Raw genomic sequence first — 25014 nt, forward strand, 5'->3', positions numbered from 1 at the left:
GGTACAGTCGTACCACATTAACTTGTTAAAAAAATGGATCGGACCCCCCCCCAAAAAGCTTAAATTTGCTCATTCCCACCAACCGCAAAGAGAGGTCAACGTTGAACGAGTTGGTCATCAACGAGGAGATCTCGCAACAGCAGAGAAAGGAGCTAGATGAGACGCTATCACCGTTTGGGGCTATCTTCTCGGATCTCCCCGGAAGAACCACGCTGGTGGAGCATAACATAGAAACCCATCCTGGAAAACGGGTAAAGCAAAAGCCCTACCGTATTCCAGCGGCACGAAGAGACGCCATAAGAAAGCAAGTCGAGGACATGCTACGGCTAGGTGTCATCCAGCCCTCAAAAAGTGACTGGGCATCACCCATAGTGATGGTCCCGAAACCGGACGGCTCGAGACGCTTCTGTATGGACTTTAGAGCACTGAACGCCATCTCGTCTTTCGACGCCTACCCTATTCCAAAGGTAGACGAGCTAATCGAAATATTAGGAGAGGCCGCATTTATCACCACGTTGGACCTCACAAAGGGGTACTGGCAGGTGCCCCTCCGAGAAACAGACCAAAAGAAAACGGCCTTTATAACGGACAAAGGGCTGTTCGAGTTCACGGTTCTCCCCTTCGGCCTTCACGGGGCACCTGCCACATTCCAGCGCCTCATGAATACCATACTGCAGCCCTATCACGCGTTCAGCTCAGCATATCTGGATGATATCGTCATTTATAACAAAACCTGGGAGGAGCACTTAAACCACCTGCAGACCATCCTTACCGCCTTACAACGGGCAGGTCTGCATATTAATGCTAAAAAGTCCCGAGCAGCATTCCACAGAGTAGATTACTTGGGTTTTGTGTTAGGGGATGGCACCATTACCCCACAAAACAACAAAGTGAGGGCCATAGCAGAGACCCCTTTTTCTAGGTCCAAAAGAGACTTAAGAGCATTCCTAGGGCTGATAGGCTACTACCGTCGGTTTATCCCCCGATTTGCTGACATAGCGGCCCCCCTCACTGACCTCCTTCGGAAAGGAGCAAAATCCCGTGAGATGCAGTATCCCAATCCCGAGGCCCTGAAAGCGTTTGAAAATCTAAAAACCAGGATCACCACTCAGCCTGTTTTGGTGTCCCCCAACTTTTCCAAACCCTTTGTACTAGCCACGAATGCCTCTGAGCTGGGTATAGGGGCTGTGTTATCCCAGGAAGGGGAGGACGGGGTGGAACACCCGGTATTGTTCATCAGCCGTAAGCTGTTCCCAAGGGAGTCCAAATATCCTACAATAGAACGGGAGTGTCTAGCTATAAAATGGGCCGTAGACAAGTTGCAGTATTATCTGGAGGGCAAACCGTTCATTCTTTATACCGATCACGCACCTCTTCGGTGGATGTACCAGAATAGGAGTCAGAACCCTAGGATTCTCCGGTGGTTCCTCTCCCTCCAGCCGTACGCCTTTACAGTACACCACAGGAGGGGGAAAGACAATGGGAACGCAGACTATCTGTCCAGGGTCTTTCCTCTCCCCGATCGGGAGAATCCAGGGGGGTGATGTGTGACGGGGAAGAGAACGCTACCGAGGCAGACGCGACCCCATGGAGACCATACTCACAAGTCGAACATGTACCACCTTCTCTTCCCCTACAGCAACCAGCAGTGCCATACACAACAGACGGGTGGTACCCATATCCGTCACAGGACTGGTCACAAGAGGAGGAACGTGGCTCCTTTAATTTTGCCTTCCAGTCCGACGAAGTCCCGCCCCCTGATGATGTCGCGGCAGGGTGTGGAATAAAGACAGCGGTATCCCAGAAGTCGACGGACGGCGTTTCCCTGGAGGCAGAAGGAGAGTTGGAGCGGAGGAGTATTAAGAGTCGGGAGGAAGAGCGAAGAAGAGGAGAGAGCGACGAACCGAGAGCCGAGCCGAGCAGAGACGAACACTACAAGCCAGGAGGCCAACGACCCCTCGAGCCGCCCCGCCACGTTCCCACGGGAGGAGCGTGGCTCGAACAGGTACGGGGGAAAGTAGCGGGCTGGGTGGGAAGAAAGGCACCGCCTACGCTCTGAGCACACCTCTCGCTTAGTATTATACCGTACGTACGGTCCGGCGAACCCCCCCCCCCTACCCTCACTACGCACCAAATCCATTTGCACGTACTTGAGAGAGCAGAGCACCTGAGCACTAGGTTTCCTTCACTCCCGGCCCCTGTTGTAAGCAGAGCAGGACGTTTGTCCTAATACTTGGTTTCTCGTTTTCTTTCTTCCTCGGTAAACAATCACTCCGGAGCCCCTACCCGAGGGTTAGAACCGCCAAGGAGATATTCAGCGAGGACTCGGCCATCACCTCCCCTCAGCCTGGAGTTACCAAGAAAGAACAAGCCGGACTCTCCCTCGTCTACAGCATCGCGACGGGCAGCACGACAAAAGAAAACATTGTCCAAAATAAAACCCTCTTTATACCATCCTGGCCTGGTTGTCGACTCTGTCACTGCTACCCCGCCACAGTACTACATTTATGTTCCCTTACCAAGAGAAGTCAGGGACCTTGACGTAATGTGCATGTGCACACCTCCTCAAGGGTGTCAAAGGCTTTCTGAAAGCGTATGTCCAGATCTCCTTCTTGGACTGCCTCTTGGAAGTCAGCTCAGTCAAGGGGGCAACAATGGTTCCATATCCATTGATAAACCTCCCAAAATATCCAGAGAGACCCAGGAAGGCCCTCACTTCAGTCTGGGGCTCTCATCCTAGGATAGTGTCTATCACCCCAATTTGGAAGTGGCCCTCTGGGGTAGAAAATGCAAGCCTTTCTTTTGCCTTTTCAGTCATGCCACTCTGCCAGTACCCTGAAGTCAAGTAAAAGTTACTCAGGCACTTGGCAGCTCCCAGCCTGTCAATGAGCTCACCATCTCAGGGGATGGAGTTAGCATCAGTTTTGGTAACTGAAGTGAGCTCCCTATAATCCACATATAGCCTGACTTCTACAGTGGCATCCGGTGGAGTGGCTTTCGCTATCAGCACCACTGGGATGAACCAATGATTATTAAAGTGCTCAACCACCCCCAAGTTAAGCATCTTGGATTCCTCCAGCTTGATACTGGCCCTCACCTTATCTGGCAGTCTGTAAATGTTGATCTTTACAGACAAGTTGGCCCAGTATCTTTTTCATGGGTTCATAGATGTGTAAGCCCAGAGGTGAGGGCGAACAGAGCAGCAAACTGCCCCAGCAACTGGTGACAGTCCCTGTGCTATTCTGAGGGTAGGGGAGAGGTTGACACCCTCCATCAACCCACCCTGCTCATTGGAAGACAGGAAGTCAGGGAGAGGTTCACTCTCCTCTTCCACTCCATCATCTGTCACTAAAAGCATAGTGACTTCAGACCTCCTATAGTAGGGCTTGAGCCAGTTTACATGGAGTACTCTTAAGGGGGTCCTATGGATCTTGAGGTCCACCAGGAAGGTGATAACATCTTTCTCTTCTTCACCTGGTATGGACCATACCAGCCATATTGGAGGGCCCTGGGCTCCATGGGCTCCATGGGCTCCATGACCCACACTTTTTGTCTTCTGGCCATACCAAGTCTTCATTACATCCTGGCTGGTGTCTAGATTGGCAGTGGCCTTTTTACAAAAGTGCTGCATCTACTTTTGGAGAGCCAACATGTACCTGACTGCATCTTCGGGGAGATGGGTTCTTGGGAGCTTGCTCCCACCCTTTATTCACCAAAACACTCCTTCATCAAATTCAGAGGTCCCTTAACAGGGTGGAAAATGGGAAGGTCAAACAGGCTGAAAGTAACTCCTTTCTGGGGCACCTCCCTGTAGGCATGGGAAGAGGACATTCCACATTCCACTTCCACCTCATGGGCTCAGGCAGGCCTATAACTATGCCTTTAAGGATCTTGTTGAATCTCTCAACAAGGCAGTTGGTCTGAGGGTGATTGGGCTTGGAGAACTAGTTAGTTACTCAACACTCATTCCACATTTACTTCTTGTACACCGATTTGAAGTTAGTGCCCCTGTCGGACACTACTTCCTTAGAGAAACCACCTGGTACGTAAAAATCCCCATCAGAGCCCTAGCCACTGCAGGCACAGTCAGAGGCCTCAGAGGTATGGCCTCTGGGTATTTGGTGGCCTTGTCTACCAATACCAGGATAAACCTGTTGCTTAAGGCAGCCTTGGGGTCCACAGGCCCAATAATGTTGATGCCCACCCTTTCAAAGGGGGTGCCAATGATAGGGAAGGAAACTAGCTTTTCCCTTGTCATCCCACTGGCCTAGCAGTTGGAACAAGACCTACTGAACATATCTGAGGCTGTCTTTTTCCAGGAACAATACAAGTGGGTGACAAGCCTGGCAACGGTCTTATCCTGCCCCAAATGTCCTGCATTGGGGTATTGTTAATCAGACATAGGAGAAAGGCTCTGTAGCATTTAGGAACCACAAATACATGGGATTGTCCCAGGCTCAGTAACCTTAGGCTCACTGGATAGAAGGGCATTCTCCCAATGGGTCAGATAAGCTCTAGAGGTGTCACAAGCTTCATGTGCCTCAGCTTTCTGCCTCAAGCCCTCTATAATTGGGCACTCCTACTGCACTTTACAGAAATCCTACCTGGTGGGCCCACCCTCAACTTGTCATCCATCAAGCAGGTCTCCCAGGGCGGCACTGTCCTCCCCGGTATGGTCTAGGGCAGCGCCCTCAGGTTCTGCTTCTTCCTGGACCAAGGAAAATTCATGGGCTGGCTTCCCACACCCCTTTCCCTTCCTCTTTCTTTCAACTGCTTGGGCCATTTTTCCAGGCATCCTCAACTCCCTTCTTGGGCAGTCATGGACTGTGTAATCATGAACACCCATTGAGGCTACCCTAACGTCTCAGAGTGAGTCCTGAGCTCCACGTTTTTCCAGACAGTGTGATCCAGATCCTTGACTAACAAACAATTCACTGGCATGGCAAGGCTCACTGCTACTTTTAGAGAAACTGCCCTCCCCCCACTCAGAGGGAACCAGAGCCACAGGAGAGTGACTCTCACAGTTGTCTGCTACTACAATCTGGAGCCATGGAATGGGTATTGTTGGTCTTGGCTCTCTCTGCAGGGTCACCCCAATGTTTTCATCTTCTCCATTCCTGTTTTTTTAATTTAATTTGTGTTGGCTTAAGGACTCTTGTGCACGTTACCACTGCTAATCAGTGCTAAAGTCCTTGTGCTCTCTCCTTTAAACATGGTAAACTTGGCTTACACCCAATTGGCACATTTAATTTACTTATGAGTTCCCAGTAAAGTGGTACTATATGTACCCAGGGCCTGTAAATTAAATGGTCCTAGTGGGCCTAAAGCACTTATTGGACCACCCAGTTAAGTAGCAATTTTAAACACGCCTCAGACCTGCCATTGCAGCCTGTATGCAGTTTTTAACTGCCAATTTGACTTGGCAAAATAACCCATTTGCCAGGCCCAAAACTTCATTATTAATAAAAACAAGTCAGCCCTAAAAAAGACCCATGAAAGCCCACAGGGCAGGGTGCGTTGTGTTTTTAAGTTTGACATGTCCTGGCAGAGGAAAACTCCTAAATGTGTTTTTCACTACTTTAAGGCCTTCCGCTTCCATAGGATAACATTGGGTTACCTTATCACATTTAATAAGCGCTAACTTTTGATTAGGAGCAGGAAGGAATGTCATGTTTGGACTCAAATTAATTGTGATTTAAAATCTTGTTTAATGGTAAAGTCATATTTTAGAGTTCCAGTTTTGAAAATGCCACTTGTAGAAAGTCAGCCTGTTCCTGCCCTAAACCTTCAGAGGACGTCTAAAAGCTTCCAGGTGACTGGGCCTGTTAATTGTGCTCCCTTCAGGGATGTGTATTGGGCCCAGACAGTAAACAAGAGGACCTGGGTGTAGCTGGGAGAGGACCATCCAACCAGGATGGGGGTGGGAGGGGCAGAGCTGTTCCCTGCCCCATTTAGATTTCAAAGGGCTTCCTCCAGCACTCTCACATAGGGACTTGACACTAGCTTATTGTCACCCTACACCCCTTGGAGCCTGAGCAGGGGAAGAAAGGAGATTTAACTTTCCATAACCAGATGTGGGGGTGGACTACAAGTTTACCCGACTTCAAAGGGTGGCACCAGGTATAAATATTGGACCTCCTGAGCCGCTCATCAGTACACTCCTGTACCTGTGAACATTACATAAGGAGGACTGAGTTGTTCCAGAGAGGACAGTCCTACTGCTTGAGGCCTGCCTTGTTCCCCTGAAGACTGCCCTGCTGCTTGAGGCCCAGTTTGTTCTTCAGAGGACTGCCCTGCTGCTACAAGAGGACAGCCCTACGCTTGAGGCCTGCCTTCTTCTTCAGAGGATTGCCTTGCTGTCTCAAGCCTGTCCTGCTCGCTGAGAAGGAAGCCTGTACTTGCTCCTTACAGGCCAGGTTAACCTGCGGGACTCCAGTGGTCTGTTGACTAACCTCCTTCTCTCCCTGCAACAGCCCAGCTGACCTGCTACAACTTGCTCAATCTGGACCTGCTCATGAACCCCAAGATGTGCCTCCCCAGGTCCTGGGCCCATGGCTGCCATCAGTGAAGCTCCTCCTGTGGAATCCTGAAGTTTTGAACTCTGTGCCCCGGACTTTGAGAGGTTAACTTTTTCAGGCGGATTATCTGGGCCCTGTATCTGGCCCGCACTTGATTGCAGTCATGCGGAATCTGAGACTTTGTCCCAGTTTAGTGCTACCAGATACCAACAGTTAGTGTTTTCTGCTTCTAAGCACTAGTTTTACTTAAACATTTCAACTTGTATATCTCTGGTTCACTGATTGGATTTTGGCCTCATTTTATCTATTACATTTTATTCTATTTTTCTAAATTGATGTGGGATATTCCTTATGTTGTGTTTCATACATACTTTACACATTGCCTCTGAGTTAAGGTTGTCTGCTTTTGTGCAAAGCTACCTGACGGTTATGTACAGGTTAATTTACTGATTTTTGTGGTTAAACCTGATAAGGATTGTGGCTGTTGCCTGAGTGGGGAGTTCTACCTCTTTCAATCAATAACCCAATTTCTTACAGATGACCAGCCAATTACAGCATGGCGGACTGGTTAATCTGCAGCTTCAGTGGGTTCACAAATTTGTGGATTATACTCAAATTAAAAGTCGAAAGGAGTGAAGCAGTACCAATTCCATTGTATCCTATTTAAGAAGGGCATGGATCCTAGTGACCTTAACTTCTTGATATAAAATTGAGTGCTATTAATATATAACTGCAAAAAGAACAAATGATGGACGGAATGCTGAACAAATGAATCATTCACACCCAGTCACAGATCTGGGTTTAATCTATTGTTTTTTTCTCACCATACCACCCCAGTTTGGACACAGCCATATGCAAATCTGTCTTGACCCTGCTCCCCATGGGAACAGTCCAGCCCAAACTCCAAGCCAGGTCCTCCCTGGACTGGAAAACAAGCATCGTGGGACTGGTTTCAGGGTATCACCCCCCAACAGCTATGCTAGCTTGAGTCCAGTGGCAAAGTGAGCACGGAACCCGTTTCTGGGTATACCCTTCCCATTTAGTACGACCAAAGTAAAAATAACAAATGATTGATGGAATGCTGAACAAATCAATCATTCACCCCCGGTCACAGATCTGGGCTTATTCCATCATTTTTATTCTCACCACACGACCCCAGTTTGGAAGCAGCCATATGCAAATCGGTCTTGACCCTGCTCCCCATGGAAACAGTCCAGCCCGATCTGCCATGCCAGGTTCTCCCGGGACCGGAAAAGAAGCATCATTTGACTGGTTTTGCAATATTACCCCTCATCAGCCAGGGAAGCTTGAGTTCAGTGATACACTAAGCACAGGACCCACATCTGGGCATACCCTTCCCACTTAGGGTGACAAAAACCTGGCCTGGCAGTTTCGGCTGGACTGTTCCCTTGGGTTGAAGGGTCAAGACCGAGTTGCATATGGCTTCTGTTCTCTGAAGCACCCACATTATAACAAAGTTGTTACTATTGCATCTCTAGTGTTTTTTAATTCTATCATGCCACTAAAATCTGATTTCCTTTCATTACTGCTTTTCACATTCAACTGTTAGTGTAAACCAGTGTCAGTATATCTAATTGTTCATTAATATTCAAATGTCCTTTAGTACAATATGTTCTTTTACCTCATATTCAACTCTTTCTCATCTCAGTTTGATGTTAGAAGTATATGTTGCACTTTCATTTTTCAACAATGGTTCCCAAGTAATGTTCTATCCTTTTTGATTGAATCTCTGCCCTTGTGGCTGCCTTAATTCAATCATGTACTTTTAGTATATTTTTCCTCTGCTGATTACATTTGATGCTTCTTAAAATACTATATTTAATATTCAAGCCTCTGGCAAAATGTTTGCTGTAATACAAACAACGTTTTGATTTCTCTAATTTGTACGCAAACTCGCCTAGAACTGCATTATGAATCCAATCCCACAGCAGCTGTTGTGCCCAAATGGCAGTTAATGACCACTTTGGAGTATATTATCTAGAGAATAGTGCATTCTGCTGCATATGTTTGTACATGAGCCCGAGATTTGGCATTGTGACAGGGTAGCAAGATTATCTGTTACTCTTTCAGGGTGTACTGTAGGAGTCTGAAGACCCCAAATAGAGTTGACACAGATCCAGATATTAAGCATCTTTGTGGTGGACCTCACGCCAATCCTCAAAGGCTCGGGAACATGTGTAAATCATAGTCATTGCCACACCAACCATCCCTGTTCCCTTCAAAAATCTGATTGTTTGCTGTATAGAACCGAATTACAGAGATTTTGCTGGGCCCTTCTTTGTTTGCAGGCGCATCATTCTGTCCTCTTCTGCAACACCAAACGTTGGCTTCTGTTGGGAAAACTGTAAGTTCATCTATACAAGCATCACAAATTATGATTTTCACTTGGGACATGCTTTTTGTAATAATTTTCCCTGTATGTAAATATAACAAACTAAGGAAAAACATTATCTGTTGAGTGACTCACATTCTGGAATATCCTCACAAGAGGGTTGTGCCACAGTGAAAGCTCTTCTTTGTGGTGAGCTGTTGAGCCTTCTTTTTCAAAAATATACATTTTTGGCAAGGAAGGAATGGCATGTACATCATTCTATCTTAGCAGATCAAACTTACATCTACTGCTTACATTAACCTTGTAGACAAACATGTAAATCTAAAATGCTAATTATAATTCTCAGAGTAAGTTAAACAAATTACCTAGGTTTAGAAGTAGAACTAACTTTGCCTTTTTCAGTTCCAAGGTGATGTAGTCTCCTTGCTGGCCTTCTCCATGGAAGATCACACCTTCACTCTCTGAGCTTTTAAATTTCAAAGTAATAAGATCTTTGTAGGTTTTCATTTTCTTGTTCTTGAATCTGTATGACAATCCACCCTGGCCATCAAAGTTAATAGAATCCGCCCCTGTTGAGTAATATAAAATGAAGTTGTTATTGACTGATTATATTTTGTATTAGACAGCAAAACACGTTCCTCGTAAATCCAGGTTGTAACATAAGCTTTATTCTTTATGACCATGTACCTGAGATCTCTTTCATTTGTGTTTTCTATCGGTCCTTGTGAGGATTTAATGATAAAGAAGTAACAAAAAGAGTATGAAAAAGAACACACTTACAAAGACTGAGGTACTTTACTGTTTATGGCATCTACAATTTATCAGAAGTGGTTGCAGATAATACATTAAATGTCTGCCATGCTCTTTCCTTCTTTTTAATTAACATCATGTGATAAACTCTTCTGGTGCAGTATGTAAGGTCACAACCAAACTTCTAAATATTTAGCATATATATTAGATAATGAATCCTCAATAGCATCAAGTGTAATTTGAAAATTATTTTCCGTTATGTACTTCTTTCATAAATGGTTACTTGATTTTTTTGAAATGTTTTCCATTGTACATACATGCATGTAAAAACATACTTAACTAGGAATGTATTGGTAACTTTAATCTCAATATCGCCAATGTATTTTGGAGGTATCCACCTCCTCCTCAAGGAAGGTACTTTTTACAGAGGGGGTTTTCCACATGCTACAAAAAGAAGCAAATAAATAATATCATTTATTTGTCTCTAATGACACGTAAAATTATCTTAAAAGGTGTCCCTCTTTAGTCATCAGTAGCGGGGAGAGAAAACTTTACACAAGTAACAGTTGCCCTGCCCATGGAATTGATGTAATTATTGACCGGGGCTTTCAGTCTCCTGGGGGTCCCTCTCTGGAACGGACGTCATTGTAGGTGTGGTGTCACATGACTGTGTGGGATCAAGTGAGTTGTGAGACCACCCTGGTCACGTGTTAGTCACGTGTTCGTGATCCTACTGTTGGGGTAGGGTTTGGGGCTAGAGGGCAGCCATTAGCAAACCAGAACCCTTGGAGATCAGGTGATCAAGCTGTGATGTAGAGGTAGACGCCTCTTTTGGGATTTCTAGAATACATATAAGGAGCTCCTAAGCAGTCTATGCAAAAACCAAGAACCCTCCACCAGAAAGAGACTGCCTTGTCATTACGAAGAGATACAGACCCCTCATCAAAAGGGCACCCTCGGCTGGCTGTTGGGGCACTATCAATAGATATTATTGTAGCCTTACACCAGAGTTGATGGAGCAGAACCCTCTGCAAAGCGTAGGTAAATAAGCTGGTCACGATGTCACAGGTTTTATCGAGGAGTTATGCCATTGGCTGGAAATGCTCACCTTCAACGATGCGCCGCAAAGGATATCACCTATGAAGGATTTCTAGCAGCCACAGTGAATATCAGTGTAACAAATCAAATGTTGGAAACAATTTCATCAACATGGAAGATGCTGAACAATTGTGTTTATACCTACAATATCACAGATAATTGAAAAGAAGGTCTAGGTGTTCCCTCCGAGTATATTCCCTCCGAGTCTATACAGCGTGTTAAAGGTTTTGCTGCTACTGTTTTGAATGCTTGTGTCAAACTCGACTATCATAATCTCTGTTATGGGCATACAATTAATGATCCCCAGCAGAGGCTCACGAGTGTCTATACGCCTCATACACTTCAAGAGCAATCCATCATATATATAGCGGGCTAGACCCTCACAAAGTATATAAACTGTTAAGGGTGGTGTATGGTTTGTCCAAAGAAAAGAAAAATGTCCACCCTGATATGATTAATGTCTTGTTGACCACCCTCAAAGAGACTCGATGCTCGAGGGAGCCAAGGTCAGAAACTCTGGTGTATGCAAGGTTTGTGTACGTATTTTAATACAAGGAAGGTTGAAAGGTTCATAGAAAGAAGTGTGTGTGATATTTATTATAAAAATTGAAAAAATAGGCTTGTTTGCCTCACGATAACTGCGCTAAAAATGTAACCCCCCCATATTGTGCGATTAATTTATTATTTAATGTTAAATGCTTGCTCACTTTTAGGACAAACATCAGAATGTTGGCGCGCAAGATGCTTCTGAGTTACGCCCAGGATACATTTTTATTGCCAGATTGATATATGTGTTGCTTAAAGAAAGAATAGCTGACATACAGTCTGTAACGCTGCATCATCTGCAGCTCGGTGAGCCTCCCATGACCATGCAGTGTGAGAGCCCTACGTACATAGCCAGCTGGTGTGTCAATGCGTGGATGCCTACGATCGATGAATACTAGAACGCGTACAAATACCGCATGTGGGAGTTAATACTATCGCCGGTGAACAGCTTACATGTCGCATTAGAACTTCTAAACGACAATTATTTCAGAAATAAAGGATTCGTATTGTACGATCTTCTGAAGGCCATCAGTAGCCTGAGTGTATAAAATTATAGGCGGGGTCAACGGGAAGTCTTGTCTAGAGCTGTTGAGATTATTGCTGTACAAATATCAAAACTTGTGACGATGAGGCAAATTATCTTTAGGGTCCCTAGTAATGTATGTAGCATGTGTCGTAGTATGTATACATAGTGGAAAAGCCTGCAGATTGTTCAACAGTGCCAAGACGTGTACCATAAAATTTGAAACCATGCCTCGGTTTATGTGTTGCTAATATTCTTTTTAATAAAATCTCCATACACAAAACCAGAGTCTTTACTTACATGGTCTGCATGGGATGATAACATGTCGGGCCGGGTTAAGGAAGCTTTATTAAGATACATGCAGGGTCAGATGCTTTGGAAGTGTCGATTCTCTGTTTAGAAGGGCTCTAGTTGAAGAAATGGTGGTTAACAGAGTGCCGGTGAAGATGCGGTTATTTGGGGAAGAGGTGTATTCACTCCACAAGCCAGCAAGGAGGCGTTTTAAGAGGAGACCATCCATTGTTAATGCACAGCTAGATTAGCAGTTGTCTAGGCCATCATCAAATCCATAGCCAACATTGAAACCTATTCCAATATTCAGCTAGTGTTAGATAACGTTAGAAGGAATGTGTTTTTTTAAAGCTCCAAATCGCAATACAGATTTTAGCTGTATGGATAAATTAAGACGAGTTGTAGGCACAGTACAACATATACAAAGTCAGGTAGAGCCGGACCCTATGTGCCCCGATATGAACTGGGGGCTCCATACACTCTGTGTGTATAGTGATATTGTAAAGGTGCAGAGGATCTGTGATTGTTATTCACCATTGTTAAGATGCATCTAGGTGATGGGGAAAAATAACACAATGATTAATATTCAATTTAATAAGCCCGACTACGTAGCAATTTCTAAAAACCATATAGACACTATGTCAGTCATGATCTGCGACAATTAATCTAAGTCAGTGTCCTCTAAATATGAGAAAGTTATTGTTAAGCTTCATTTAAGGACGCCACACTACAGTGAGTATTAAGAAGTCATCATGGTAATCATGAAAACATACGGTGATCCTGCTTTGTACAGGGACTTTTACAGGCACCATGCAGGATATGGGGGTCACCGTTGTTTCAAGGGGCTCCTGTTATGTATCGGGCAGGTCTGGAGGTTTCTTCCGTAGTTTGTTATGAAGGGCCATGTCTTTCTTGAGAAGAGGCTATGAAATTGCAAAGCCCTACATTAATGTGGCAACTTCTGACATTCTCGTGGGATCTGTGACTTCCGCTGTCGCCAAACGGATGAACAAGCAACCACAAGAAGGAGCATGACTTGTGTACAAGCCGCGCGCAAGTATTAAAATCAAGCAAAGGTCTTTGAGGCGTCGGGGTCCACTTGCTCTCTATACAAAAAGGAGGCGCTCTTCAGAAAGCGCTCACAAAAGAAGATTCGCAAGGCTGAAGAGAGTCTTGAAGAACAAGAGAACATCAACTAACGTAAATATTTTTTTAAACGTAACAAGCTGCAACTTTGTACATTGCACATTCAGGGAATGTACAAAATCAGAGTTAGACCTGTTTCCTCTAAAGCCCACTCAAACCAGTATCGAAAACAGTTTTTTCATGGAAGTATCGCCTCTAGCCACTTTGACCCCAATAGTGTTTGTTGTGTCAGGGTCCACGGATATGTATCTGGATCTCAAAGATTCTCTGCTGCATCTTGTTTGTAAAACGTAAAAAAAGCGGACGGGGCCAATGTACCAGCTACTGCTAAAGTGGCGATGATCACTTACCCCATCGCAACCATGTTTAATCACGTGATCATCCCCCTTTGCGATTGACTCATCACAGAAAGTGGCAACATGTATGCCTACAGAGCATACATTGAGATTATTCTAAAGTACAACACCCCGAAACCTGTCCCAGGATGCTTGGTGCGGTCCAGGGAGGATTTGGACTGGCAGTTTTGGCTGGACATTTAATGAGAAATGGGTCAAGACTGCTTGGCATATAGCTGGGTCCAAACTGAGGTGGTATAGTGAGCATAGTGAGCAATGGATTAAACCCAGATCTGTGACTGGAGATGAATGGTTTAAACGTTTCAGCACTCCATCCATCATCTTGTTGTGTTTGCTATGTTCGCCCTTAGTGGCCAAGGGTATGCCCAGATGTGGGTCCCATGCTTGCTTTGCCAAAGGATTCAAGCTAGCCTGGCTGGTGAGGGGTGATACTCATACTCGAGGACACGATAGGAGACACTGACGTGAGACTACCGTTTACACAGACGGTAATAGACCAAGATTCAGGATCTGTTTTTTTGGACTCATTTTATTACTGCCTTTACCTACAGACCGTGTGGTTAAGAATTATCACCACACTGAAAAACAAACAGAACACAGGACTCAGTAGCCTTGAAAAAGACGCTGGGTAATCCCCTTGCTGGCGACAAAACACGTATTGGCTTGTAACCTGTATAAAATACTGAAAACCAAGGAACAAAAAAAAAGAATAAAGAACAAAAGAAACGTATTCTAATACCTGCTATACTGTCTTGATTTACTGTGGCTACAGCTGTCATACCCCTGTACGAGATGTGTGATGGGGCTGTTGTTTTTTTGTACTGAAAGTGTGGCATAGGCTACATAAGTTTGGGAAGGCTAGTGGTTCTCCCCACCTTACAGCACCATCAGATAAATATTTGCATAAACACAGATAGTGGGTGACATCACCCTTGTAGCGCCATTTCCTTAAAAGCATACCACTGTCCGTTCGCAGAAGCATAACTGGAGTCGGAGCTTGCGAGTGGCTGCGGTAAGACTGCAGACTCCAGAACTTCTTCCTCCTCAAGTACCATATCTTCGTAGACCGGTGAGTTAGGAGGTGTTATATATTCTTCAGCATCTTCCATGTCGATTAAATTGTTTCCAACATGTCATTTGTTACTCAAAGCTTCAGTGCCTCTGCTGGAACCCTTGATAGGGGATATCAATTGCGGCAAAAAGTTGAGGCTGAACGTTTCCCGGCAACAGCATAGCTCCTTATTAAAGCCTGTGATGTTGTGACCAGCCTCTTTTCTTTTCATAATGACAAGGCAATCTGTAGGACGGCTCTTGCTTGTTGCACATACCGCTTCGGAGCTCCCTATATGTATTCTAAACACCCCAAAAGAGGCGTACACCTCTACATCACGGCTTGGTCACCTGATCTCCAAGGGTTCTGGTTCGCTGAGGGCTGCAGCATAACTCCAACTGAAGGACCATGAACACGTGACTAACACGTGATCATGGTGACATCACAACACACTTGACCCCACACAGTTACATAACACCCCACCTACACTGACATCAGTTCAGTGGAGGGACCCCCAGGGGACTGGAAGTCCCGGTCAATGATGACGTTACTTCTGGGGGTGGGATAACTGTGACTTTTGCTTGATGTGTAAAGGTATCCCTCCCTTCTCCTGTCATCAAACTTTTAGCTAAAATTCTTGGTCCACATATAGTGTCACTGTATACTACTTTAGCATCTTTCTATTATGGGGGTCGAGTACTTCTCTCATCAACAAACCCTGAAAATGATCAGTGCTTGTATCACATTTTATAAAATGAAACTTAAATCCTGCATATCATTAAGACCCCATGGGCACAGTGTGAAATGAGTTCTCTCTTCAGTAAAACTTCCCTCAAATTGTAACTTCTGAGAACATTCATTTTCACACTTGAAATCAAACTTGTGACGCTTTTGGTTTCTTTTATCAACTTGTTCTTAAAGCAAAGGTGGCTCCTCCGCTAAGAGGGAGGAGTGTCGCCCCACTGCTCAAAGAGAAGGAAAACTAAAATGATAATAATCTTGTTAGTATCATTTTATTTTACTTAGGTTCGGGGCTGGGTTAGGGTGGGGCGGGCTGGTGGGACACGGGGAGGAGTGGTTTGCAAACTCCAAGGGCGAATGAGTTTTTGGCCGGTTGTCTGGGACTGGCCAAAAAGTCATGCCAACTTTGCATGGTCCCCACCAGCCTGTAATGCACAGCTGGTGGGGAACATGCACATGCTCCCTATCCCCGTCTGAGCACTGAACCACAGTACTCGGACCAATTGCAACGCTGCATTGCAGCCTTGTGATTGGCTTTGGGGAGCTTGGGTGCTTCCTGCTTCTGGGACTCACTGGAAATGGAGACACGGCACTGGAGAGACGGTCACTGCGGCTGTGTGAGGTAAGTGGTTTTTTTGTATATGACCCGGCACCCCGGTTCCCTGCCAGCTGCTACTGTTTTAAAAGGATTTTCAGTGCCACACGCAGACCTGACTCAACTACAAACAGGCATTGTGCAATGCAATAGGTCTCGCATTGCTGAAAGTTTGAGCTATTGGCGTTGAATTATTATTTGCAACGCCAATAGCTCAAACTTTCAGTAATGCAAGAGTTATTGCATTGCAAATTCTTGTTTATGTGGAAGCCTAGCTGACAGTGCAACTACCTGGTTGCTAAGGGCTTCTTGGGGGCATGCTCAAAGCTACCCTGGACATGCATTACGCCCATTGCTCTACTCAAGAAACCAACAGCGGACCCCACCAAACTCAAGAACTACCGCCCCATCTCGCTCCTCCCGTTTCCAGCCAAAGTCATCGAGAAGACCGTCAACAAGCAGATGGCCGCCTTCCTCGAGACGAACGGATCCCTCGACCCCTCACAGTCCGGCTTCCGAGCCAATCACAGCACCGAGACCGCCCTCATCGCCGCCACCGATGACATCCGAGCCCTGATGGACAATGGAGAAACAGCGGCCCTCATCCTCCTAGACCTCTCCGCGGCTTTCGACACGGTCTGCCACCGCACCCTAGTACAGCGCCTCAGCAACATCGGGATCCAGGACAAGGCGCTGGAATGGATCATCTCCTTCCTCGACGGAAGAACACAGAGAGTCCGCCTACCACCGTACAAGTCAGAGGCCTCCGAAATCATCTGCGGCGTCCCTCAAGGTTCATCTCTGAGCCCCACCCTCTTCAACGTCTACATGAGCCCCCTCGCGGCCATCGTACGCAAACACAACCTCAGCATAATCTCCTACGCCGACGACACCCAGCTGATCCTCTCCCTGACCAACGACCCCACCTCCGCCAGAGCCAACCTGCACGAAGGGATGAAAGAGGTAGCCGAGTGGATGACGACCAGCCGCCTGAAACTGAACTCTGACAAGACGGAGGTCCTCATCCTGGGCTCTTCACCCTCCGCCTGGGACGACTCCTGGTGGCCTCCCGCCCTGGGCACCGCACCCAAACCGACAGACCATGCACGAAACCTGGGCTTCATCCTGGACTCCTCCCTCTCCATGACCAGGCAAGTCAACAACGTCTCCTCGGCGTGCTTCAACATCCTACGCATGCTACGGAAGATCTTCTGGTGGATCCCCACCGAGACCAGGAAGACCGTCACCCAGGCCCTCGTCACCAGCCGACTGGACTACGGCAACGCCCTCTACGCCGGTACCACCGCCAAGCTCCAGAAGAGACTCCAGCGGATCCAGAACGCCTCAGCCAGACTCATCCTCGACATCCCACGAACCAGCCACATCACCGGACATCTGAGAGACCTTCACTGGCTCCCCGTCAACAAAAGAATCACCTTCCGCCTCCTCACCCACGCACACAAAGCCCTACACGACCAAGGCCCGAGCTACCTCAACAGCCGGATCAACTTCTACGCTCCCAAACGCCACCTCCGATCAGCCAACCACGCCCTCGCCGCCGTCCCCCGCATCCGAAGAGCGACTACAGGAGGAAGGGCCTTCTCCTACCTGGCCGCCAAGACCTGGAACTCCCTCCCGACCGACCTGCGCCTGACCCAAGACCACCTCTCCTTCAGGAAGAAGCTGAAGACCTGGCTGTTCGAGCAGTAGCGGCACCCCCCCCCCCCCCCCAAGCGCCTTGAGACCCTACGGGTATGTAGCGCGCTATATAAGTGTCACTGATTGATTGATTGATTGATTGCTTCAGTCACCAGGTGGGCCACGAGACAACCAAAAGACGCTCAAGCTTGGCGGCGCTGGATGGCATGGCGGGGCCAGATCACCTCTTTCCTTCTCCCTACTCTCCTTTACCTCTCAACTGCAAGGAGGACTCTGATACAAACAGCAGGCAATCTCCGAAAGAAAGTAACTATAAAAATTCAAATTTATGTAGAACGTTGATTCTTCTACAACAAAGTCATATACTCTCTCATTTTTGCACCCATGTTCGGCGAACAAAAAAGTTAACTTTGCAGGGTTAACACCCTTTACTGCCTTTGAGATAACTTCTAAGACACTCATTATAGTACTTTCACCGTCTCATCCTTTCAAAACTGAGGAGTTTTCATTTTTTTATACAACAAAGCCCTAGTTGTTGCTGATTTTGCTTCCACAACTAACAATCATTGGCAAAGCCAATAGTCCAGGCTTGCTGTAGGTGTGATGTCACTTGTTGTATTATATATCTGGATGCAATGACAGAAGCAGTGAAATACAAGTTGTGCGGTGCACTATGTTTGTAGCTTAAGTGTTTTAAGCCACGCCCTTAATTACATCGACTACGGCCCTTTGAGAGACCCCCCAGTTTTTTTTATGTCACTTAAAGCCCTGTATAGACACACAATCAACAAAAGGAAAGTGTCATAGATAAAGCAATGCTTTGCTCTCAATCATCCAGAGTGCACATTGAAGAAATAAGGGAGAAGAAGGAAACATGCATTTGACTAGGAAGTGTGTAAACTGCATTGCATAGTAGGATTTGTATGGTGTCTACTTTCCTACTTTATGAGGCGCTGAAGCGCTTACCCACAGGGATAGACAGGTACACACTTTAAGACGTGTGGCTGGAATGATGTTGTATTTGTAACACCTGTCTCAAGGACACAGATTGTCTCGAAATCTTAATACATCCTGCCCCCATTCTGTACCCAGTTGGCAACAAATGTTAATACAGTACTGCTCGACACGCTCGAGACACTGCTGCTCAAGGAATGAATGCAGAGATCTGAGCTCTCCCCGCTCCTCGCCCTCCCTTTCAGAGACAGGGTATCAAGAAGAGTTAATATGAGGTGTTAATGGAGAGCAGCTAGCCTTGGGGGTAGCACGATAAGGCGGGAGACGCCTCTTTTGTTTGCATGCAGCAACATGCAGCTGACATGTGGAAACTTGCAGGGGCCATCTGCGGTTATCATAGACTGTTTGGGGGCACTGATGAGATTCAGGCTGCCAGCGCTTGTTGCTCCCATAAAGATGCGGATGGAGTAAATGCCTCACTGAGGTACTTCGAAAACAAGGCAATAGCAGACGTATTGGCAGAGAATGGGAAGCTGTACAGGCTTTTAAACATCTGAGCTGATGATGACGCCCGGAGACCCTTTTACATACCTTTTCTGGAGCAGTGAGACGTTTGAAGCACTGTGCCTGGAGGCGAGCGCCGCTGCTGTAGGCTACCATGTTGAGAGTAGAGTATGGGGACAGCACGGAAGATGTTGGGCATTGGCGGGAAGTGAATCGGCTGTGCCTGCGCCGCTGCTGCTTTTTTTTAAAGGTGGACCACGAAAGATCGGGCGACAAGCAGCACCTGACAAATGCACAACAAGCATTTCCTGCGGTAGGGCTGAATCTTCTTCCCTCTGACTGCCCAAAGGTACCTCGGGACTCGAGATGGCACCTTTTTACATAAAACCAATGTGTGGGAATGTGCGTGGCTGTGACGCGGGCGCCATGGGCAAACTAGATTTTTTCGGGAGTGTAGCGTACTCCTTGTGAAAAGTTACAGTGGGTATATTCTTTAGTCACGAAAATGTTGGCCCCGGGGAAGCAAGGCATGGCTACCATATATAAAGACAAAGAGCAGCGTGGGGCGTTTCAATAATTACAACCAGTGGTGCGCGCGCGCCACAGAGGAGTGGGGGCGAGGGAGCGCGGCAGTGAGGCAAACGCGCACTGCTGCGCGTAATAGACACCGATGGGAATGAGCGGAGCAAAGGAGGGACATGCGCCCGCCTTTGCCCAATTGCGTGCCTTATTTATTTATTTTTTTAAACCACGCTAAAGCCAATGGCAGCCGGCGAAAGCAAAACCACACACACAAGCGTGTGGTTAGCTTTCATAACCCCCTGCATGAGGTCTCGCGCTGCGCGAGCAGTGCTATGCGCTGCAACGCTAGGCGCGAGACCTAAAAAGCACATCCTCATCTTTCACACTGATAAGTCGAATGCCATTTGGCACTCATTGAGGAGCGGTGAAGACCGTTATTGAAAAGGAGGAGGAGCCAGAACTAAGCTGAGGAGCTACTGATTTGTTGGGGTCAATAGTAATGTAAAGCAGCCCCTAGAGCAATGCGAAGCTGGCATGCATGTAATGTGTGGAGTGTGCTAAGTGAAATGCTGTTGTGACGTTAGACCAAAAAGCAAAAGGTAAGCCTTACTGTTTATCGCAAGTCGCAATTCAGGCAATGAATATCTTCTGCAGATATTGACTATTTCCCTTATAGTCAACCAAAGTCACAAAAAATCACCTCCTTTTTACGTAGGATCATCAAAAATCTCTGCTTAATGTTGGTTAAGAGCTTAATTGTGCCCGTCTTCAAGGCAAAAAACGTAAGGCAGTCCTAATTTATTTTTTAAAGTTCACATTAGTGTAAACGCTCGTGATTGCATCTGAATAATTATATATTATCTGTGAATTATTCTCCAAAATGAGGTAATGGAACTTCCAAAGATGATACTCCAGAGAGTCTAATTTTACACGATCTAGACAAATAAACCTGTTGGTTTGGAAGAACAGCCTGAGAATTATTTCATATCACCTGCACTGAACATGAATGAACCTGTTTTATGCTTTAAAGATTCAACTCTGCCCGCAGAGGCATACTCTATTAACTGGCAATCAGAGTTACAGATTGATTGTTGCACGTTCTTGCGAATTATGGGGCCAGCATGGATGTCAAACTAGCCACTTTATAGGATAAAAGTAGAATCTTTTGCATCCACTAAGGCCTTTTTTTTATTGCACTTGAGTCCCCATGATGAAAAACGTTGTTCATTAACAGGGTTGTTGTTCTCATTAATCAGCACTGTAAAGATGCTAAACCCCTATCATAAATTGAATATTAAATAATGAGAGCACACCAGAAAGGGGTGTTAGCAAATGAGCCAGCTGATGAAACAGATGTTAAGAACACAACTGTGCCTGATAGGTTTCGAGATGGTATTTCTAGAGGTAAAAATATATTGTGGCCGATTCCACCATATTCACAATAAGTGAAAGCTTCAAATCACTAGCAGGAAAGTGAAGAAGGGCTGGAAAATAACAAGAAATAAACTAGAAATAATCTATAGACAAAATTAAAAACAGATGCTGCTGCCATAAGGGAATTATAAAATAAGCTGTTTCCACTATTCACTGCAAAGTCCTTAGATTACAGAGAAAGTCAAACAGGCCAGGAATGAGCTTAATCGCCTGCCTGGTCAGGCTCTCCTGTCAAATTAGTTCAATTCCTTTTTGCAGATAACCCGTAGAAAACAGAATCAACAAGCCACATGACTGAGAGCACGAATGGGCAGCCACCCATAGGGGAAGGTTTAGTTCTTCCGGGAAACGCTTTGCCGTTTGACGGGCAAAAGTCTGTAACTACAGGGGGCGGTCGATCCACATGCATGAATAGAAGAGCTCACTCATTTAATCGAGCAACACTCTCACGAATGCAAAATAATTCAAATAAGGAAGAACACACCTGTGCGAGAAAATAAAATCAGATTTGCTCTTCTCCTCTGAGAATTCAATGATTCAATGAAAATATTTGCACTGGGTGGTTCAGAAATACAAAAAAACACAGGCATAATGGGTCAGTTTTATAATGAAGCAAAATATGGTCCTGACCGAAATGTGAACTCTGTCCTCATACACATTTATTTTCCTTCAGCACATACATTTAGTTCAACTGTGAATGCAAACACGGGGCGTACTCAGGATGGCAGTCAGTATGGTTGCCTAAACCAGAGCTCCAACCCACCATCGTAATTTATCCACCAACTTCTCCACAGCCGACCACTGTTGAGGGGTACGGACAACTGTGACTCCTCTTGGGGATATGGTCACCTGAACGTGGAGCGTCGTAAGTGCCCACTGTCTGCGGCCTGCTCCTTTGCCTGTGCCTTGTGAGCCGCGGAGGCGAGCAGCTGGGAAAGCGGTCCTTCTTGGACGGGCAGAAAGGAATGGGTGCCTGTCATAATGCCGGAGGCAATGCACGCTCCCTCCTCCTGCATAGGAAGTGGGTGAGGGGGCCTGAGCACCGTTGGAGGACCTATGGGTGCCACGACTAACAGACCACAGTAGCAAACGGGAGCAGGCGAAGCCTGCCCCGTTGCTGGTGACAGAGGCATGGGGCCCCGGGCTGGGGTGTCAGTTGGGTGGGGAACGTCGTGTACAGATTGGAGTCATCAGATACCGTGGCTTGCATCCCTCCACCCCCTCAGCCATTAGGTGAGTGCTGACCAAATTGGTGCATGGGGCTGACCTGGCTCGATATAGCTGACTAGAAGACACCTGCTTGCTTTGTCTCCTCTGGCCTCCCCCTCCTTTCCCACACCAGAGCAGAAGCTTTGTCCCACAGATCGAGCAGCGGAGGAGGTGCTGGAGACCTGAGGCCCCTATGGGAAATGGCCCGAACTTAATTTCCTACCGGCTACTGTTTTCATCCCTTGTGGGACTCGCTTCCATCTTGCAGGCCCTGTCTAAAAGCAGGAACAACAGACGGAACCCTCCACCTCATATGACTGTGATGTTGAGTATGCACCATCAATCAATCAATCAGGGGTTGTATAAAGCGCGCTACTCACTCGTGATGGTCTCAATGTGCTGGGGGGGAGGGGGAGTGCCGCTCCAGTTCAGTCGAAGAGCCAGGTCTTGAGGCTTTTCCTGCAGGTGTGCATCTGATATTGACTGGGAGATCGTTCCAGGCCATGCAAGGTGTCTCTGCCAGGGCGAGGTCAGCGGAGCCGAGTTTACTTTTGGGTACATGGAAGGAGACTCTCTCGTTGAGGTATTTGGGTTCTATGTTGTGGAGGGATTTGTAGGCATGGGTGAGTAACTTGAAGGTTACTCTCTTCTCGACGGGGAGCCAGTGGAGGTTGCGTAGGTGCTGGGTCATGTGCTCGTGTAGTGGGGTTCTGAGGACGAGTCTGGCTGCGGTGTTCTGGATGGTTTGGAGCTTGTGTATTAGGGTTCTGTTGATTCCTGCATAGAGGGCGTTGCCGTAGTCCAGTCTGTTGGTTATGAGTGTGTGGGTGACGGTCTTTTTGCATTCGGGGGATCCCTTGAAGGTCTTGTGGAGGATGCAGAGGGAGTTGAAGCAGGCAGAGGCGATGGAGTTGATCTGGCGGGTCATGGTGAGGGAGGAGTCTAGGATGATGCCGAGGCTTTGGGCGTGGTCTGATGGAGTGGGTGGGTTTCCGAGGGCAGAAGGCCAACAGGTGTTGTCCCAGGGAGAGGAGGAGGGTCCAAGGACGAGGATCTCTGTCGTCTCTGTGTTGAGCTTCAGGCAGCTGTTGTTCATCCAGGTTGCGACGTCCTTCATTACTTCCTGAAAGCAGAGTCTGGTGTCTTCAGGGTTATTTGTGAGGGAGAGGATGAGCTGGGTGTCGTCGGCGTAGGATACTATGTTGAGCCCATGCTGTCTGACGATGGCGGCGAGGGGATTGAGGAGTACCTCTTTCCGGCATCCGATTTTGCCTCATTGGTCTGGCTCATCTAGGGAGCCCATCTGCATAGGCTGCCTCCCCTCGGAGTGCTGAGGGGAACTGGTGGATGGACTAATGGCCACAAAGGACCTAGAAATGGGCAAATCACCTATTCATCCTGCTTGACCCCAGATCAGCTTACTTGTCCTACATCAAGATAGCCAAAGTGTCAAAGGGGAAAAGTGGGGATGGCTCCCAGGCATGTAGCAGTTCAGACCCAGCGCAAAACAAGGAAGAGCTCCTCTTGCAGGAGCACACAACAAAATTCTCCAAACTCTTGACAGAGGTCAGTGACCTTAAGTCAACCCTCGAACTAAAGCTGGAATCTCTAATGGTTGACGTTGGGTTCTTAGCATAAGTGGCTGTGACTGATTGAGGGTACAGCCGGGGTGGGGGTTTTATTGGGGTTTGTTGACAATGTTTTGTAAATATTTATTTTTATTTTGTTGCTCGGTCCCTCTGATGACACACTTGACCCCTGATTTATGTTTATGGGCAGCAGCGGTGCACCACTCAATTTTTTTAGGGCTTCCAAAGATTATAACTTGTTGACTTGGAACATGCAGGGCATGGGTAATTATAGCATGCGCCATAGGATCTATGCATATTTACAGAGATGAAACATTCAGTTTGCATGTCTCCAGGAGACCCATTTGACCTCAGGGGAACTCACTAGGCTCCATAAATCCTGGAGGGGCATGGGGTATGGGGCTGCGTACATCTTACTCCGCTTATGTCAGAGGGGTTTTATTCCATTCGTTCTGGAACATAGTGCGGTGGACCCGGAGCTTTACTACGTCATTGCTGAGGGTACATTGGAAGGCGAGCCCCTTAATTTTGAGGCATTGAGTGACCCCGAATTTGGGGCAAGCACTATTTTTCAGGTCCCTTATACTATCCCTCTTGAGGTCAGTGACGTCTCCCTCATTCTTGTGCTGAGACTTTAATTGTGTCCCAGACCTGATGCTTGACAGGCCCAACCTACCAGTTCGTGGGGAGCAATCTCACACTAACACCAGGCATTTACAGCAATGGGCGCAGGACATGCAGATACAGGACATATGCCGATACTTATTCCTGGTACGACGTGAGTTCTTGTATTACTCCCCTATTCACGTACGTACTCCACTCGAGAATTGACCTGATCCATAGTGGTAGGACCGTGTTGACTGCCTGTACGCGGGCAGAGTATTTGGCCAGAACTCTGCCTAATCATTGCCCGTTAGTGGTGACTTTTCAGTGGGGGAGACGGCACCCAGTTATACCTACTAGGCAGCTCCAGCAGAGGTCACTGGCAGATGTACTGTCTCGAACTCATGTGGGAGAACAGATAATCAGATATTTTATGGAAAATGAAGGCATGGCCACAAACAAAGGAATTGAATGGGATACTTTTAAACTAATGATATGGGTGAGTGATGTCCCCACACTTCAGTATTAGTTGGGGACTCCAAAGGAAGATCACTAGTATAGAGGGGTGATTG

General features: G+C 46.8%; 1 protein-coding gene across 1 annotated transcript in view; it reads right to left on the reverse strand.

The window, feature by feature from the left end:
* Window positions 1-25014, reverse strand: part of CNTNAP2 (contactin associated protein 2) — a 2761105-nt gene that overhangs the window by 1591666 nt on the left and 1144425 nt on the right. The window contains exon 5 of the mRNA XM_085631546.1: window positions 9237-9440. Within this exon, the coding sequence (XP_085487672.1) occupies window positions 9237-9440 (204 nt within the window). The remainder of the gene's footprint in view (window positions 1-9236; window positions 9441-25014) is intronic.

The sequence above is a fragment of the Triturus cristatus genome, chromosome 10, assembly GCF_964204655.1.
Source record: "Triturus cristatus chromosome 10, aTriCri1.1, whole genome shotgun sequence".
In the NCBI taxonomy this organism is placed as follows: domain Eukaryota; kingdom Metazoa; phylum Chordata; class Amphibia; order Caudata; family Salamandridae; genus Triturus; species Triturus cristatus.